This window comes from Pempheris klunzingeri, chromosome 8 (assembly GCF_042242105.1).
Source record: "Pempheris klunzingeri isolate RE-2024b chromosome 8, fPemKlu1.hap1, whole genome shotgun sequence".
Lineage (NCBI taxonomy): Eukaryota > Metazoa > Chordata > Actinopteri > Acropomatiformes > Pempheridae > Pempheris > Pempheris klunzingeri.
In genome coordinates, this window is record NC_092019.1 from 5,527,924 (window position 1) to 5,545,147 (window position 17,224).

General features: G+C 43.9%; 1 protein-coding gene across 1 annotated transcript in view; it reads left to right on the plus strand.

Annotated features, from left to right (window-relative positions):
* Nucleotides 1–17,224, plus strand: part of LOC139205776 (intermembrane lipid transfer protein VPS13B-like) — a 309,322-nt gene that overhangs the window by 290,731 nt on the left and 1,367 nt on the right. The window contains exons 52-67 of the mRNA XM_070836087.1: nt 906–1,113; nt 2,632–2,820; nt 3,148–3,294; nt 4,942–5,228; nt 5,957–6,084; nt 6,177–6,373; nt 6,862–6,980; nt 7,646–8,096; nt 8,514–8,672; nt 9,181–9,409; nt 11,246–11,422; nt 11,829–11,999; nt 13,161–13,337; nt 14,661–14,763; nt 16,229–16,397; nt 16,901–16,981. Coding sequence (XP_070692188.1) covers nt 906–1,113; nt 2,632–2,820; nt 3,148–3,294; nt 4,942–5,228; nt 5,957–6,084; nt 6,177–6,373; nt 6,862–6,980; nt 7,646–8,096; nt 8,514–8,672; nt 9,181–9,409; nt 11,246–11,422; nt 11,829–11,999; nt 13,161–13,337; nt 14,661–14,763; nt 16,229–16,397; nt 16,901–16,981 — 2,992 coding nt within the window. The remainder of the gene's footprint in view (nt 1–905; nt 1,114–2,631; nt 2,821–3,147; nt 3,295–4,941; nt 5,229–5,956; nt 6,085–6,176; nt 6,374–6,861; nt 6,981–7,645; nt 8,097–8,513; nt 8,673–9,180; nt 9,410–11,245; nt 11,423–11,828; nt 12,000–13,160; nt 13,338–14,660; nt 14,764–16,228; nt 16,398–16,900; nt 16,982–17,224) is intronic.

Sequence of the window (17,224 nt, forward strand, 5' to 3'; positions counted from 1 at the left end):
CATTTAACCACGCACACGCAAACACCAGTAAATGGTAAAGAAAAACTATCGTCAGTGCTTTTTTTTTTAGTCCTGTTTCACAGCAGGGAATCTTTGGGTGTGTGACAAGTTTGAGAGGGCAGGTTGGTAGGTTGAGCAGAGTTGAGGCAGCCTTGGGGGAGAGGGAAGACTGGGTCGCCTTTGATGCCTTTGAACTTCAGAGTAAGTCTGAGAGAACTGTTTGTTTGGCTCTCTTCTGGCACTCAGCACTGTTTAGGGCTCACAGGACGATGATTACCGTGAAATGTCTGCTGTGTCAGTGGATTGGTGGAAAAATGGTTGTGTGTTTCTGTCTGTCTGCCTGTTTGTCTGTCTCCACATGCCCATGTGTGTTCCCAGATGCCTTGTAAACTGCTTCTCTATCTGTTTGTATTGCCTAACTTCTTTGCAGACCTTTTCTTTCTATGTATTTGTTTAGCCTGACTGACTGTCAGTGTTAATGGTCTGCATAGTATAACAGTGTGAGAATTGTTTGTTTATGTGCAACACATTTGAATGCCTGTTTAAGGCTGCATGCTGCTCTTTATTTGTGTAAACCACGTCTGTAGCCAAATTAAATGAGCAGAAAGGAGAAATTATATCCCTAATCTTAGTGATTGCACATGAATGAGTTTTATTACCAAGCTGTTCTGACAATATTGGTTGTTTATCAATACTGCATTACAGGTAGCTGTGTGCCTGTCTCTGTCTATATATGTCATTAACGCTGTGCATCTAGGGTGAAGTGTTTATAGTCCATGCACCCATAGCTTTACTGCAGTAGAAATATGTTCAGCTTGTCTATAGTCTTGGCACCAGCATTGTCAGGATTACATGTTTAATTGCTATGCTTAAGATAATTTCTATAATGTGTCATCTCCCCACAGGTCAGTGCTGGAGCCCCTTGCCCAGTGGGACAGTCCCATGCAGGTGAAGTTATCCTGCTGGAAGTCTGGCCTGAATACTCTGCTGGTAGAGCTGCTGCCCTGGGCCCTGCTGGCCAACCACTCTCAATGGGACCTGTGGCTTTTTGAAGGGGAGACCATTGTGCTGCAGATACCAGCTGGCAAGGTTATTGTGCCACCCAACTTCAAGGTAGGGAGCCTAATAGTGCAGTAAATGTACCCTGCAAGAGACATGTTATGAAAAGAAGAGTCAAAATCAACGCTGCATGGGCCAAGATATCCTGACTTTGAATCCCAAGCTCCAAAAATACTGGCTCCTGCATTTCCCACCATGAAACTTAATAGCGTCTTTCCTTCAACCTTCAAAGTTCCTTCAGAATAATGCCCATGTCCTCCAACCTCCATGTCTTCAGTTTGTAACATAGGCTTCCTGTTAAAGACTTAAAGCCCAAATGGAGATAAGAAAATGTATGTCCGCAGCCACAGAACACCACAACATTCACAGACTGTTTAGTACTCCACAAGTACACCGAACTTAACATCTAAAAGCAGATATTGAAAAACACAATTTATCTGTTTTTAATTTTCTTTTACCACTTACTGCAGGATTAAATCAAATTAAATCAAGGGGATCATGTTGTATGAATGTCAACTTTCAAGTGTTTCCCATCAAGTCAAAAGTTTAGTACTTTCAGAAGTACTTGCCAGTAAAAGTAACTCAGATTCTGAAAGGCATTAATAGACTATATAATTTCCTAATTTGATTGTAGATCACTGTGTGATCTATTGCGTACTTTGTCTTTACATCAAGACCTGTCTTTGTGGCATGGCAGCCCTCATTATTAAAACAGCTCTCTCCTAATTTCAGTCTTGACTAATAAGACCAAAACCTGAGATCATTCACCAGAGCTGCATTACAACAATATATCCCAACTTAAGTCTTTATCTGCAGCCAAGCTCTGTCACCGTATACTGTAGACATGTCCTCTCACTGGCTTCTGAGATCAGAAGACGTCTGCAGATGGTTTTCCCCCTGTGGAACATAACACACACACACACACACACACACATTTTTCTGCTGCTAACCCAGGGCCAAGCAGGAAAGGCAGCATATCAAAGAACAAGTGCAGATACGGTTCAGCACAAAGAAACAAAATAAGGAGTTGTAAATGTATAATAGCCTGTGAAATAGAAACAAATAAAACATTGTTTCCATGGCACCCTGGTATTAATCATGGCATGACAAGTGGAGGGAAGATTTGGTTTCGGCTGCAGCTCTTTCAGAGTTGATCGGTTTATGTGAGAGGGCTGGTGTTTGATCGGCATTTCTCGTGATGCTGCAGAGCCAGATGAACAATCACTGTGTCACTTAAGCATCTGTAGAGCGCTTAATTTATGTTCTCATAACGAAGCCAACAGCCATGGAAGTCGTACACTCCTCAGCTCCAGGACTATTTGAAAATGCTACGCTGAGAACATGGACACTGTCGGGAACATTGTGCAGAGTTGTTGATAATGAAGCCACAGCTGACCCTAGCATGTAACCGTTTCCAAAATGCAATCAAATACAGTCGGTTTTAATAGTAGATTTTGTCTGACATGACTGACAATGATTTCATTTTCTCTATCTGATTGCCTCCCATCCTCACCCTCTCATTGTCCCTTCTCCTCCCCCCCCTTCATGCGCTCTTGTCCCACACCAATCCAGGAGGCCTTCCAGATTGGTATCTACTGGGCCCACACCAACACCGTCCACAAGTCCACAGCGCTGAAACTGGTCCATGATCTGACTTCTCCTCGATGGAAGGAGGGATCAGGCTCGGAGGTGGTGACTCTGGATGAGGAGGGATATGTAGAGGCCGACATCACACTGGGAGCCTTCCCTGGCAGACAGAAGGTGAAGGAAACAACAGTCACACTTTAAAGCTTTTCTAATGTCCAGCCAACTCTGTATTGAATGAACTTAGAGAGGGGTATTCCAGGTGAGGAAAGTGAAGAAATTTGTTGAAATCTCAGGGAAAGTCCACACACGTTTGGCTTTTGTTAATAGGACAGTGATATCCCAGATTATGTTACACTTTCTGATGTATTTATTGAATAGCATAGTGATTTTTATACATTTTACACACCTCAACAACTTAAGTAGCTCTGTATCTCACCACATGAGGCTGACATCCAGGTTTCTCAAGTAATAAGATCTTCGTTTGTGTTGTTTCCCCCGTAGCTGTGTCAGTTCTGCGTGTCGTCTGTGGTGAGACATGGCATCCAGATCCTACAGATAGAGGACAGAACAGTTCTTGTCAACAACACTCCTTACATGATACACTGCCGGCCTCTTTTGACTGACCACGCACTGGGAACCGATGAGCAGGTAATATGCATAGTTGCTCGCATAAACAGCCCCTCTCCTCCCTCCTGCGCTAAATTTAATCACACTCTGTTTACAGACTATCATGCACACAAACATGCATCAAATAAACCTCAGTGGTGTGATTCAGAGGAAGTTTCACAAGAGTACAGAGGATTTCTTCTTTGTCTTAATGAAATAATGTCAGTCATTCAGCTCTGTTTTTTTTGTTCATGGTAAAATATCAAATGCACAGACGCAGAATCTTTTTGTTGTCGAATCTTTGTTTTTTTAGTACTAAAGAGAAGTCTATACAAGACTAATATTTCATACATCACAGCACCTGCCCAGTCTCTAGGTCCCCACCAAATTAACTGTTAGCTCTCTGTAAAACTGTGAAATAGTGTAAACCTTGGGTTGGGCCCATTGTTTCAATGCCTCACTGCTACCTCAAAACCAAAAGGCCTGTGTGTGTGTGTGTGTGTGTGTGTCTGTGTCTGTGTGTGTGTGTGTCTGTGTGTGTCTGTGTGTGTCTGTGTGTGTGTGTGTGCGTGTGTGTGTTTTGTTCCGTCTGTCCTGTCCTGCCAGAGTTTCTGAAGCTTCACACACACACAGTATATTCCCTATGCACATTACTCACACACATCCACCACAGCACTACCACACATACACATTGCTCAGATGTAGTAAGCCGTTTTCCATCAGATCATGTTGCTCTCCCGCTCTCTCCCTCCACCGTTCTCACCATGTGGCAATGGCACTTCATAGGGACATTAGACAAACACCCAGAATTGGATGCAGGTTTCCCTTCTCGCTTTCATCTGCTGCTTGTCCCCAAAGAGAGCAACAATGTAGTGATGTCATTTAACGAGCCTTCAGATCCTCTTAAAGAAGGATGGCAGAGCCTGCCAGTTGCCACTAATTGACTGAAAAACCTTTAAAAAAAAAAGAGCTTAAAAAAACTAAATAGCGGGCAATGGGCTTAACAATAACACAGACCACAAACAAGGCTAGGAATGCCTTTCTACTTGGTCTATTCATCATGCTTAGTGCCTAATCCCTGTAGTCCTCAGCTACTCGCTGCTCACTGGCTGCTAAACCAACACAGCAGGGCTTCTCTGCTACCAATTTAGCGCAAAGCTCAGAGGGAGAAAGAAGAGAGTACAATAACAATGTGGTTTTAGCATGTATCTTCTGCTGTAATCACTTGCATCTTCTTTGTACTGTCTTTCTTTTCTTCTTGGCCTTCATGTCCCATCTCATGTCCTTTACTGACACAAATTTTGTCCACTTCCTCTCCTTTTTTTCTCATTTGATCTCCTCATCTCCATTCGTTTTCTGTCTCCTCTCTTCCATCTTCGTTGCTTTTATGTTTTTCCTTCGTCTTTTATTTTCCTTTATTTTCCCTCACCTCTCTTCTTCCCCTCCTTTTCTTTCTTTTCCTCTCCCTCTTCTCCTCTCCTGCCCTCTTTCCTTCTCTCCTCTCCACCTCTCCTTTCCATTCCTTTTCCTCCATAACTTCTCCTCCTCTCCTTTCCTTTCTTTTCCTCTCCTCTCATCTCTTATCGTCTCTTCACATCTTCTTTTCCTTCCCCACTTCACCTCTCCGCTCCTCTCCACTTTTCCCCACCCTTCCTTTTCTTCATGTTTTTACCATGTCCTCTCCTTCAGGCCTGTGAGATACCAGAGACAGCAGTGTTCAGCCTGGCTCCCTCTGAAGACTCGTCCCAGGCCAAACCCTTCTCAGTGCCATGCTGGGACCTCCTCCAAACCAGAGTCCAGGGAATGGTGGAGTTCCCTCTGCCACTCAAACACATGCTCTTCAGCTCCTTTCCCAGGCCTGATGGTGGAGTTGGATCTGCAGCATGGGGCCTTCCCGCTCCCATCCGACCAGACTTCCCAAGGCAGAGTTTGTCTGTTCCAGGGGATCCGGACTCTGGGGGTGGCCTGAGCAGTAGGTGGGTGAAGCAAAGCATTAGCGGTTTGCTGGCTGTGACAGTCCATTTAGAGCAGGGCACCAAACCTCAGCTGGCACCAGACATAAAGTGCGGAGGTACTGTGCCTGGTCACAGCTTGTTAAATACTGCAGATGAAGCAAAAGGAGAAAGGCACTCAACATTTCCACTGTCAGTCTCTGCTTGTCTTGCGAAATTGATCCCTCGTAGCACATCTCTTCTTCCTTTGACTGCCTTACTTATTTTTTTACTCTCTTTCTTTTCATATGTCTGGTTTTCTTAATTTTAGCTATAAAGTAAAAAGTTATTTAATGTTATGATTAACAAAAACAAAGGGTACGTACAGTACATAGAACTGGACTATGTTCTATACATCATATTACTCTTCTCTTCACACCCTTGTGTTCTGGTGTTTGACTGGCCAGCTTGGCTCTCATTTGCTGTGTGTAAATGTAACATGCAGCCAAACACAAAATAGATGAATAGCAACGCAAATATGGACACACATGCTCACAGAATAAGAGTGTGTCAGCGCCTGGCTTCAGTTAGGGCTCTGCCCATGGATGCACCTCAGAGATTTGCAAATGGACATAGCAGTAATGTGACGTTTGACGTGTTTGCGTGTGTGTGAGCTCTTATCTGCATGTGGTTAGAAGGGGTTGGGATAGGATCTGTCTGTAGACAGTTTATTTATTGGCTTGTTTATCTAAGTTTTGATTTTTGATTTGCAGAGGCATAGTTCTGACGTATCAGGAGCACCTTGGGGTGACATACATCACCCTCAATGAGGACCCATCTTCTCGCATGCTGATCCACAACAAGTGTCCTATCCCCCTGCTGCTTAAGGAAATTGTCAAAGGTAGGAAAGGATTGACCCGACTAGACTGGACTGACCCCTCTCCTCTTACTATTACTGTTTACACTACATTTTTCTCCTCTTCTCTTCAATAGAAACTCCGAGGACTGAGGTGTTCTGCCGTCCCCTGCCTGCTAATTGCTCCATGCACCATGAGCTCTACCACCACTTTTCCAGTTTCCCAGAGTGCAGACAGAAAGAGATGCTGCCCACACTAAAGTTGAAAACCACCTCAGACCACAGCTCCACCGACTGGACTGACCCCATAGATATCAACTGCCCCGGCACTCAGGTAAAAGCATTCATGTAGCGTGTGTGTGTGTGTGTGTGTGCACATGCGGTCAGTGTAGTAATGTGGGGGTAGCAAGCTGTTAAACAAGCAGCGTGTGTAATGTTTGGTGTTGTGTCTAGGCAGCTGCAGGTTGGGGTTGAGGTTGAGGCCGCGTATCTCTGGTTACTGTGAGGTCTGAGTCTGACCCCTGTGGTAGGGGTGAGAGGTCAAAAGGTTGGACTTGTTATGACTGCTCAGCGGAGCGTTCAGCAGGGATCTGCTTCCTTTCCTCACATGAGGGGCTGATCACTGTGAACCAAAAGTGGTGGAGGGTAAAATCAGACACATGTATGTTCTGAAACGAGCATTAAAAGAGCACTAAGCTGAGCTATCTGTGAATGGATAAAGTTACTTCCTCAAAGTTTATGTTCAACCCTCTCTATCCATAGAGAGCATCCAAGTGTGTTGATCTGTCTCATCACAGATTCTTATTTTGTGTTGTTGCTCAGGTGGTGTTCCTGCCAGGCTTTGGGTGTCTCTACATAGATGTGCGGTATGAAAAAGGCACCCTGGTTCTGTCTCTGGCACCAGAGGGCAGCGTGGACGCTGTAATCAACCTGCACAGCAGGTGTGTGTGCACAGGCAGTGCTTTTATTGTTGTTGTTTTATGCTCCCTACATATTTGAACATTAAAAAATCATCCGTGCATGCTGTTCTTCCTAACCTCGAGGTATCTACCCATGTGCCCTTTATTCATCCCCTTTTGTATTTACTTCAAATTACTTCATCATTATTGTTAGCAGCAATGTTTTCATTCAGCGGTTTTTACTGGACCCCAAACATGAAGAAACAGGCATAATTTTCACCACAGGAGGGCAATAAAACCTTGTTGTGTTGTCATGAGTAAAATTAGTACAGTAGAACATGGTATTACAGCTTTATTCCATTACATCAACACATAGCTGCTTTGTCATTTTGGCAAAACAGGAAATTAATATAATCACATCTTAGGTAAATGTAAACAAATTACTTCATCTTCGTTAATGTGCTGTTGTGGTAGGAAGAGTCAGCAGCACAAGATGAGTGATTTCCGTCTCTTTATCTTCTACAAATCATCACAATCATAAGGTTTAAATTGAAGATGTTTTCTTTGTTGTAAAGGTCAGTTAAACACATGATAGCTCACACAAATGGCAGACATGCATCAGTGCAAATGGCTGCAGTCCTTTTATGCATTATTTATTTATTTTTTATTACATTGCTTTGACATCAGTAACTTCTGTTTTGTTTCAGGTCTTCCAAGCTGTCCTTTAGAGTCCTCCTGAGTGAAGCCAGTGTGGTGTTGAGTGATGACATCACCAGCCCCTCCGGTTCTGTGGAGCTGCTCAGACTCACGCTGAGCAAGCTGCTCCTCAGCCTGGCTCCTGCACCCACCTCCCTGCCCCCCGAAGTGGCAGCTGACGCTGACATGAACGCACTACCCATCTCCGCTCTGATGCCAGACTCCTCTCTGATCGAGGTCTACTGCTCCAGTCTGCAAGTGGACAACCAGCTGTACAACCGAGCGAGTTTCCACTTCCCCGTGCTGCTGTGCCAGGATCAGAGGGGGGGGGCTGAGTCCGGGGGTCCGTGGAGCAGCGATGCCAACCCCACTGAGTCTCCTGAAGCCCTGGAGGAGTTCAGACGCTCCTGTTTCCTGCAGCTAAAGATGGTGCTGGCAGGGGACAGATGCACTGTAGAGGAGGTTAGATTCATTTTCCTTGAATCTTTGCATTTGCATATTATTGAAACTTTTATTCAACTACATATTCTCATTGCAATCTGATCTCTTTTATAAGGGACCTGAGTACTCCACTGCTGTCACTTAACCCAAACATAGGCTGTTAATTCATATTTTCTCATTATTTCTTCTTTTTATTGGCACACTTCTGCTACCAGAATGGACATTAGCATTAGTCTTTTTTTCCATTTATTATGTAAACATTAAAAAAAGTGTCAAAAAAGACTTTAACACTTGAATACAGCTGTATTGACCCTATTAAGCTTCTCTGGCATGACAGATCAGAAACAATATAATAGGATGCCTATAACATAAAATTAATCTGTCCTAAGAGTTATGAATCAGCAGTTTTCACAGCAGCTTTGTGTGCTCTCCCCTCAGGTCACCTTCCAGCTCCAGCCTGCCAGAGTCTACCTTGAGGACACCTTTGTTTACTACATTAAGACCCTGTTCCACACCTACATCCCTGACAGTGCCATTGCCTCAGCCACAGCAGAGAGCAGCAGAGAGTCTGCATCTGCCCCCGTCCTGCCTGAACAGGTACACTATTTATCACATGGTGTTTATTTACACACTGATGAGGCTGAATACACAGGCTGCTGCATACAGGAAGCAGCATCCAACTTTGTTATGGTCATCAGCATGCCTACGAATGAGGTCTGCTCCTTTTGGAGCAGTATAGTCCGCAGCAATATTTCCATTCAGCAGTTTTTACTAGAAATATTTCTGTTGCTGTAAAAATGGTGAAACTACTGCTTAAATTTAGCCGTCCATGTAAATCTGATACGCTGACAGTTCCCTCATGTCGTCATCTTCAAATCATCTCATGCGTAAATGATACTTTTGAGGACAGGAATTACTTATGTATCTCATAATGTTAGTGCATGGTAGAAAATTATATTATATCATTATTACTGTCTGATATTCCAGCCAGTACCTATTTCCCTAAAGGAGCTCCTGTCTGTGCTGTGTATGTTTGTAAATGATGTCATCATTAGTAGTATTTGTGGTCATTACTTTCAATAATAAAAGTGGCAAAATGTTCCAGGTGCTTCAGTCGGTGCAGGCGCTGGTTCACCCTGTGCGGCTGCAGAGGCTGACCATCCAGCCGGTCAACCTGTTGGTCAGCATCCACGCCTCCCTGAAGTTGTACATCGCCTCAGACCACACTCCCCTCTCCTTCTCTCTGTTTGAGAGGGGGCCGCTGTGCACCACGGCCAGACAGCTGGTCCATGCTCTGGCCATGCACTATGCCGCCGGAGCCCTCTTCAGAGCTGGTAGGTAGTGGGTCAAGAGTCGCTCTCAAGTGCCCCATGCTGCCACCTGCTGCCACATCACTCACAACATACAGCAACTGGTGCTTGATGCCAGCTTGTGTTTCATATATTACACTAGACTGATAATGTTACCCAAATCCATGGATTGTATTCTCTCAGTTCTGGCAAATATGGACAGAAGGACAGGATGTGCGCTCAAGTGAGAAATTCCACAATGTATTTTCAAGTCTAGAGCCGAACTATGAAATTATTGCACCCAAGGGCTCCCATGGCTTTGTGGCAGAAAAGTGCAGTAAAATTGTAGAGCTCTGGAAGCCAAATCTGAATCGCTGGAGGCTCGAAAAAGATTTAGATTCAGTCATTGTCATATTTTACTGCTTTATCATACAGTTTGACTTATGATTCATGTGTGGGCAGCACATTATAGATAATCTGTGAATGGTCACCATGTCTAAGTCTGACTGATCGGGCCCTTTAGAGGCTCTGTACCTCTCTCCTGCGTTGTCCTCCTGTCGAGTCAAAGCCTCCACACATGTTCTGATTTAACCCAGTCACTCCCACATCAGAAATCACCGTTCTGGACGGACACTTCCTTCCCGCTGTCTCTCGTTAGAGCCCTCATTTCTGCTCGTATTTCAACACGTCACCTAACCGCACTCTCCTCTTCCTGAGTCATCATGGAATGAGGGGCACCGGGAAGCATTGCATTCTGGGACTGATTAGTGCTCGGATGTACGGTACTACGATCACACATACACCCACAGGCGTAAATCCACACGCATACACATGCAAAGACTTATGGACATATGGATATTAAAAGGCGTATACTTTGTACTCTATGCATACACTGCAGTATGAGCGTATGTACTGTATGTGTGTTTAAAAGCATGACTCAGCCCTGTAAACATCAGCTCCTGTCAGGACTTCATGCTTTACCAAAACCACAACTGGGAGAGCATGTGATGCAGAAACAACCACGAGGCCCCACTGGAGTTGGTTTCCTACCATTAGAGTCCATCACTCAAGTGCAAATTGACGGAGAATAAGAGCAGAGCAGAGTCTGGCGTCTTGAGAAATGGCTATTTGATTTTTGTGATGCAATTGTCAGTGCATAAATATCAATGAGCCGTGCCATCTGAAGGGGACTGCATGGTTGAATGAGAGAGGTGAGATAGTAGGAGGCCATAAATCTTACTGTGGCACATGTATGATTTCATGCAGGAGTGTGTAGGTCTGTGTGCATGAGTGTGTGTGTGAGTATGAGATAGAATTAACGCAAAGCTAAACATATAATCATGATGTAAGAGCATTTTTGTGAGTTCTCCCATAAAATGTTTAGCTTGGGAGAGCCTCCCGCTCTAAACTGCTTTTGGCAAGTCGAGGATAGTGAAAGTGAGTTTACTCAAGGGTCCTGTTTGTGGAATGTTCCTCTGAAGAGCAGGTGTTCCAGATGTATTTCTTTTGATTTCTGTTGAATACAAAATTACTGTGGGATTAGACATTATGTTCTGTAAATTGTGTATCATAACACCACTGTGGCTACCTCCAAAAATAATACAGTTAAAGTTTATTTGTTTAAATATTTGCTTCCAGTCCAAGTTTTCTGTAACTGAAAGAGAAAAGTGACTGGTTAGCAACTCAAAAAAACTTCCTTAGAATGCAGGAAATGGAGATTGAAGGCATTGAAATAGTTTTAAAACCTCTTTTCTTAGTGGCTGCTTATCATGAAAAGAATAAAAAACACAGTATTTGTTGCACTAAATCTCCTAGTATTACCTGGATTACACACAATCAAAAAGTAGATGATTAATAACAAGTGTTATCTGACCGTCTCAGGTTGGGTGGTGGGATCTTTGGAGATCCTGGGCAGTCCTGCCAGTCTGGTGCGGAGCATCGGCAACGGTGTGTCCGACTTCTTCCGGCTGCCGTATGAGGGCCTGACCCGCGGGCCTGGAGCCTTCGTCAGCGGGGTGTCCAGAGGGACCACCTCCTTCGTCAAACATATCTCAAAAGGTAACACAGATGATCCTAATGTTTTTGTTCATTTTACCGTAAAAAAAAAGTTTATCTTTTTGCACACACATTTGAATTTGTGGACTACAAAATGTTGTGAGAGCTCATTTAGTGTCGTCTCACCTACATCGTCTGATAAACACTGTTTCTACACTTTGTCATCATGTAGCACAACATTCATTAAATGCAGTTTGAGCTGTGTGATGAGCAGTTTTGGTTTTTGGCAGTTCTCATGTGTGCAGAGGTGTCAAAGTACTTAATTAATCTTTCCAAATCTTTTCACACAATTTCCCTGTTTTAATCTTGGAATCATTCATTAATTTGAGCCTCTTTACTGACTGGCTGTGTCCATAATGTCGCTGCAAACTCCGACCTTTGAGTTTGACTGTGTCACATTCGTGTTCAGGCACGCTGACGTCCATCACTAACTTGGCCACGAGCCTGGCCAGGAACATGGACCGTCTGTCTCTGGATGAAGAGCACTACACCCGGCAGGAGGAGTGGAGGCGCCAGCTCCCTGAGAGCCTCGGGGACGGACTGAGGCAGGGGCTGTCACGACTCGGCATTAGCTTGTTAGGTATGTGGGCGCACACACACACACACACACACACACACACACACACACACACACACACACATTCTCACTCAAATGGCTCTCATGGTATCATTATTTTTACATATTTTGAAACATTCTTTGTCACAAGTACAGCAGCATATTGCAGTAGTAATTTTTTGTCATCACCTCTCGTGTTTTTTTCCGCTCACTTATACACAATAACAACAAACTGACCATGTGGTTAAATAATACAAAGTCATTATATCAAAAATGTAAAAAATCAAACGTAATATCCTCTAACTGCTACAAAGCCCCTTACCCTTACTCACATCAGAATAAATCCATTCGTGGTCCTGCAACTCATGTTTTTACCGCACACTATTACTCATCTTCTCAATAACACTGAACAAGTGGACTTGGATGAGAAACGGCACGACTGACAGAAAGGGTGGAACTCAATGCAGTTTTGTTTTTAGTCACAGAGGGTAGAAAGTGATCCAGATAACTGTGAATCTGATGCATCCAGTGTTCAGTCGGTGGGGTGAACTCTCGGTCTCAAGCACTGAAAGTATAGTTTTGTTCCTTTTTCAGAAACATGTAAGGCCTCTCCTCCCTTACGTAGCACTCGTGAAACATGAACAACAGGAAACATGCTCTACCCACATATATTTCATCTGCTGTCTGTTGGCGTTAACTCACAGAGACACACACACTGCGCACAGTTAGAGAGCGATGAGACGGCGCAGCGGGGACTCCATAAACACCCAGAGGGCAGTAAAGCTCACGTCTGTCTCAAAGACGCACCGAGCATAACGTCGCTGAAACCAAACAGCTGCTCGCACCGCTCTGGGTTCCAGTGGATTATAATTCCTGTGATTCACTGACGATCACATCTGTGTCATGCATAGAATGAATGGTCAGATATTTTCTTCAGGGCAAAAGCATGTCTGAATCCCTGTGCGAGTCCCATTTATGACTCTCTGGATTCTGTTTGTCTAAGTCTGTTTCTCATCTCTCACTGAGGTGAAATCACCAGCAGGGCTCGCCCCTTTTTGTCCACAAATGATGAATGAGCCTTGAAATGTGTGTGAATCTTGTATTGTGTAATTGTAACTCTGTCATCCATTATTTATTGTATTTAACAAAGCACCATAATGAAGAACAATCTTTGTGTTCTCTCAGGAGCGATAGCAGGCATCGTGGACCAGCCCATGCAGAACTTCCAGAAGAACTGGGAGATGCAGAGCTCGGCTGGTAGCAAAGCCAGGGGGGTCATCTCTGGAGTGGGGAAAGGCATTGTGGGGGTTTTCACCAAGCCCATCGGAGGAGCAGCTGAACTGGTGTCCCAGACTGGATACGGTGAGTTCAGCATGGTCAAAGATAACAGCAGGTTGAATGAATTCATTGTGTTTTCCTTTTGTAGAGCTGTTTCAGAAGCAGGACTCTTTTTTTTTTTTTAGAAAACACATAATGGTCGTTAAAGCCTGATTAGTTTTGTTTATTATAATGGCCCCCTTCACAAACACACTAAACATTAGGTAAATTAAACCCATGACTAACCCATGTTGGGTTAACTGATACTTCTAGGTCCATAGAAAGCTAATAGCTTTTTTATGTTGTCATGTTTGGCAACGAGTTTCCCCATTTTGTGGGAAAACATCCAGCACAGGATATTTGTTGTTAATTTAACTAAAGTCATTTAAACTACATTTGGCATGGTGAGATGCAGGCTTTCACGTCTTCAACACAAAAGAACATTACCACTGCCACACAGCAGTAAACTGAAGTGTGAAGAGAGATTTGGCCATGCAGCACGGTTTCAAGTTTAACATAACTCAACAAATGGATCTGAAGTAGAACTTTCTGAGGAGCCTTAGGCAACAATACTCTAATAAACACGTACATGAATTAGTTATAGGAAAATCATAAATCCATCAATGGATGGACAGACTCTTATCCTTTTGTCTGGTGGGCACACACACATTCATAAGCCTAATCACACATGCGCAAACAAAAAAATGTATACAGGGAGTTAAGGTCTTTGGAGTGAGTTGCTTTATTGGTGGTAGAAGATAGGGATGGGGTGTGGGCAGCGGCTCAGAGGTGGTGTGTGTTGGTGCTAACAGGTTTTTTGCTACAGCACATAAACTACAGATGAGGTTAACGGCTCAGTGTAAGAGCAATGACTCCCCAGGGTCTGGTTCAGATCTACCTGGCCGTCTGAGCTCAGCAGAACACACAAAGCACACACACACACACACACACACACACACACACACACAAACAAACTGATGCAGATCCACGTGGATCCTCATGACTGCACACAAAGAAAAACCCACAATCTGCTGCTTATACATGCAAATCAACTGCAGTGATGTGTGTCATAGTTCTTGTCTAATGAAACACATAGATATACCTACACACCACAGTTGAGCAGCATTGCAGAGCACCACGGCAGTGAGGGGCATTAATGGATCTCACTGTGTTCTTTATGGCTCTGGTTTAACTACTTGATGACTTCACTGGGCTGCTGCTGCTGCTGCTGCTGCTGCTGCTCTGCTGACAGCTAGAGCAGGATGAAGGAAAACTGACCACACACACACGGGTTATGAACTCGTTCTGACACGTGCGCACAGAGACGTCCTAATCATGTGTTTTTGTTGTGTGTGTTTTTTTGATCAGGGATCCTTCATGGAGCAGGACTGTGGCAGCTTCCTAAACAACTGTACCTGCCCACAGAGGAGAAGTCGGCTCAGGCCCCAAACAGCCACCTAAAATACGTCTGGTACGACCCGCAGACACATTCAGTCCTCCTGCAGGATTCTCCTCTGCTTTTGTCCAGCTATTCATTACAAATGGGACATGTGTTCTCGCCTTTGCTTTTCTTGGTCTCTCTCCAGGATTTGCTGCTCTTTCTCTCCCCCTTCACTCTCATCATTTTTGCTGTCTTGTTTTAAAAAAAAAAAAAAAAGCCTTGGAGGGTTCATTACCCACTTTCCAAAAAAAAGAGTCTGGAAAGATGTTTGACCTTGATCCCACACATGGTAGCCAGGCTGCCCTCCCTTGTTCTCATCGAGCCATGTTAAAAGGTTTTTATAAGCAGTCTGCCAAAGCCGCCAGCTAGAAATTGTTCTTGTTGTTTAACTGTGAGTCTATCCAGAGATGTTTCCCAGTGCCATCAGATGGAGGAGGAACACCATCCTTTGTGTGCTGGAAAGGTTTGGAGGTTGGGAGAGGCTCGGTTTACAAAGGTCGCATGTGGTGCCAAGCAGAAGGTTACCTTTGGGTCCTGCATTGTAAAAATGTGGCCTGAGGCGCAGCCGCATAGACAGCACTGTATTAGATATGAGTGTTTCAAAGATTCCAGTGTGCTCTCTCAGTGGAACACTTAATATTATCATAAAAAAATTTATAAGAGGCCTCCGTCTCCAGAAGGTTATCAGGAGCTGCAGAAAAAGCATTTATGGCATTTCATAATGAATTTTCCGCAATTTAGTTTGGTTTCCATAGCTATCAAACATTTACTTCTAATAGCAGTCAGTGTCGACTGTCAGCTGCCACGAGGAAAAAAGCCAAATTTTAGATACAATATTTCTTTAGGACATTCCACTTTAGTTGTCATCACCCAAGGGGTTAGCAGTATGTTGTGCTAATGTTAGAGGCAGATGAAAATATATGAACGCTGAGATAATGCTCCCCTGTGGTTTTATTCATGCTGCATTGCAGTCAAACTGGTTTCCATCAGGCATCCATCAATTATTTTTACTACTACAGGTAGCCCAGACACTTGAGGGGTCAGACTGTTAGAGCAGAGTAACACTGAACAGAACCAAACTGTCCCTACTGTGGCAGCTTCAACATCTGCTCTGCAATTTGAACACCTGCCTTCCAAAGTAAACACACTGTCAGGAAAACATGACTGAAGACTTCAGTTCCTGCGCACATATTTCCCGATCGAACATGTGTGTAATAGGAACCGCACAGAGAACATGTAGAAATGTAAATTACAGGATGTGTGCAGACACGTATGGTCTCTTGTTTGTGTGTGCTGAGGTTAGTTGGGCACCTTGTGTGGTCTTGTGTTTATAGGGAAAGTGTACATCTGAAGTTAGGAGGCCTGCGTGTGTATTCATGCATGCAGGGGAAGTAATATGTACGTGATTATTGCCTATAGCACATGTGTCGAGCCTAATGTTTATACCATAACTTGTTTATAATCCGTCCCTGTTTTCTCTGCTCTCTGACCACAGGAAGATGCTTCAGTCTCTGGGGCGGCCGGAGCTCCACATGGCCCTGGAGGTGACCATCGTGAGTGGGTCGGGTCAGGAGCACGCTGGCTGTCTGCTCCTCACCTCTGAGGTGCTGTTTGTGGTCAGCCTCAGTGAGGACACCCAGCAGCAGGCCTTCCCCATCACAGAGGTAACTGACAGCAGTCAGGAAGAAAGAAAAAGTCTTCCACACCAAAGTTATTATAGTTCAAACTAAACTAGGTGTAGCAAAACATATGTGTTTAGTTTTTAAAGATAAAAACTAAACTAACTGAAACAATATTGTGTACTCACAAAGCTAACTAGAGTGAACTAGAGTGACCAAACTGACAGGAACAAAAGACATTTCCTGTGTGTCTCTATTTTAAATTGTCAAGACAAGCCTGAGACGTCTACATGACTGGGAGTCTGTGTTTGTAATGTAATAACCAATAGCCAGTAATCAGTTCTGATCTGAAAATCTTGCCTCGACAAATACACCCCCGTATTATAATAAAAAATAAAACGAATCTGAAATGAAACTGAATCAATAACAAAAATACAAAGACTACAATAACTCTGTCCCAAACAACATAGATGTAAGAAATAATCATTTCTGTAGCAGTGTTGCTGTGCAGACAGGGACGTGGATGTTAAACCTTGTGTCCGCTGCAGGTGGAGTGTCAGCAGGAGCCGGGACAGCAGGGCGAGCTCACCCTCACCTTACAGCAGCAGACAGTAGCCAGCGACACAGAGGTGAGACTGTTACCGCACAGGGGTCACATGGGGAATATCATGTGCCACATCAACACTACAGTTAATTTGGAAAAGATGATATATTTCCTGATATAAATTATTACATTTAAATCATAAAATTTAAACTTTTTTGAATCCTTATTTCTGTTCTGAAGAATAGACGGCATCCATATCTGAAGTCTAATTGAAGGAATGCATCTTGACGTGGCACACTTAACTCCTAAGCACTTATTTTGTCGTTTA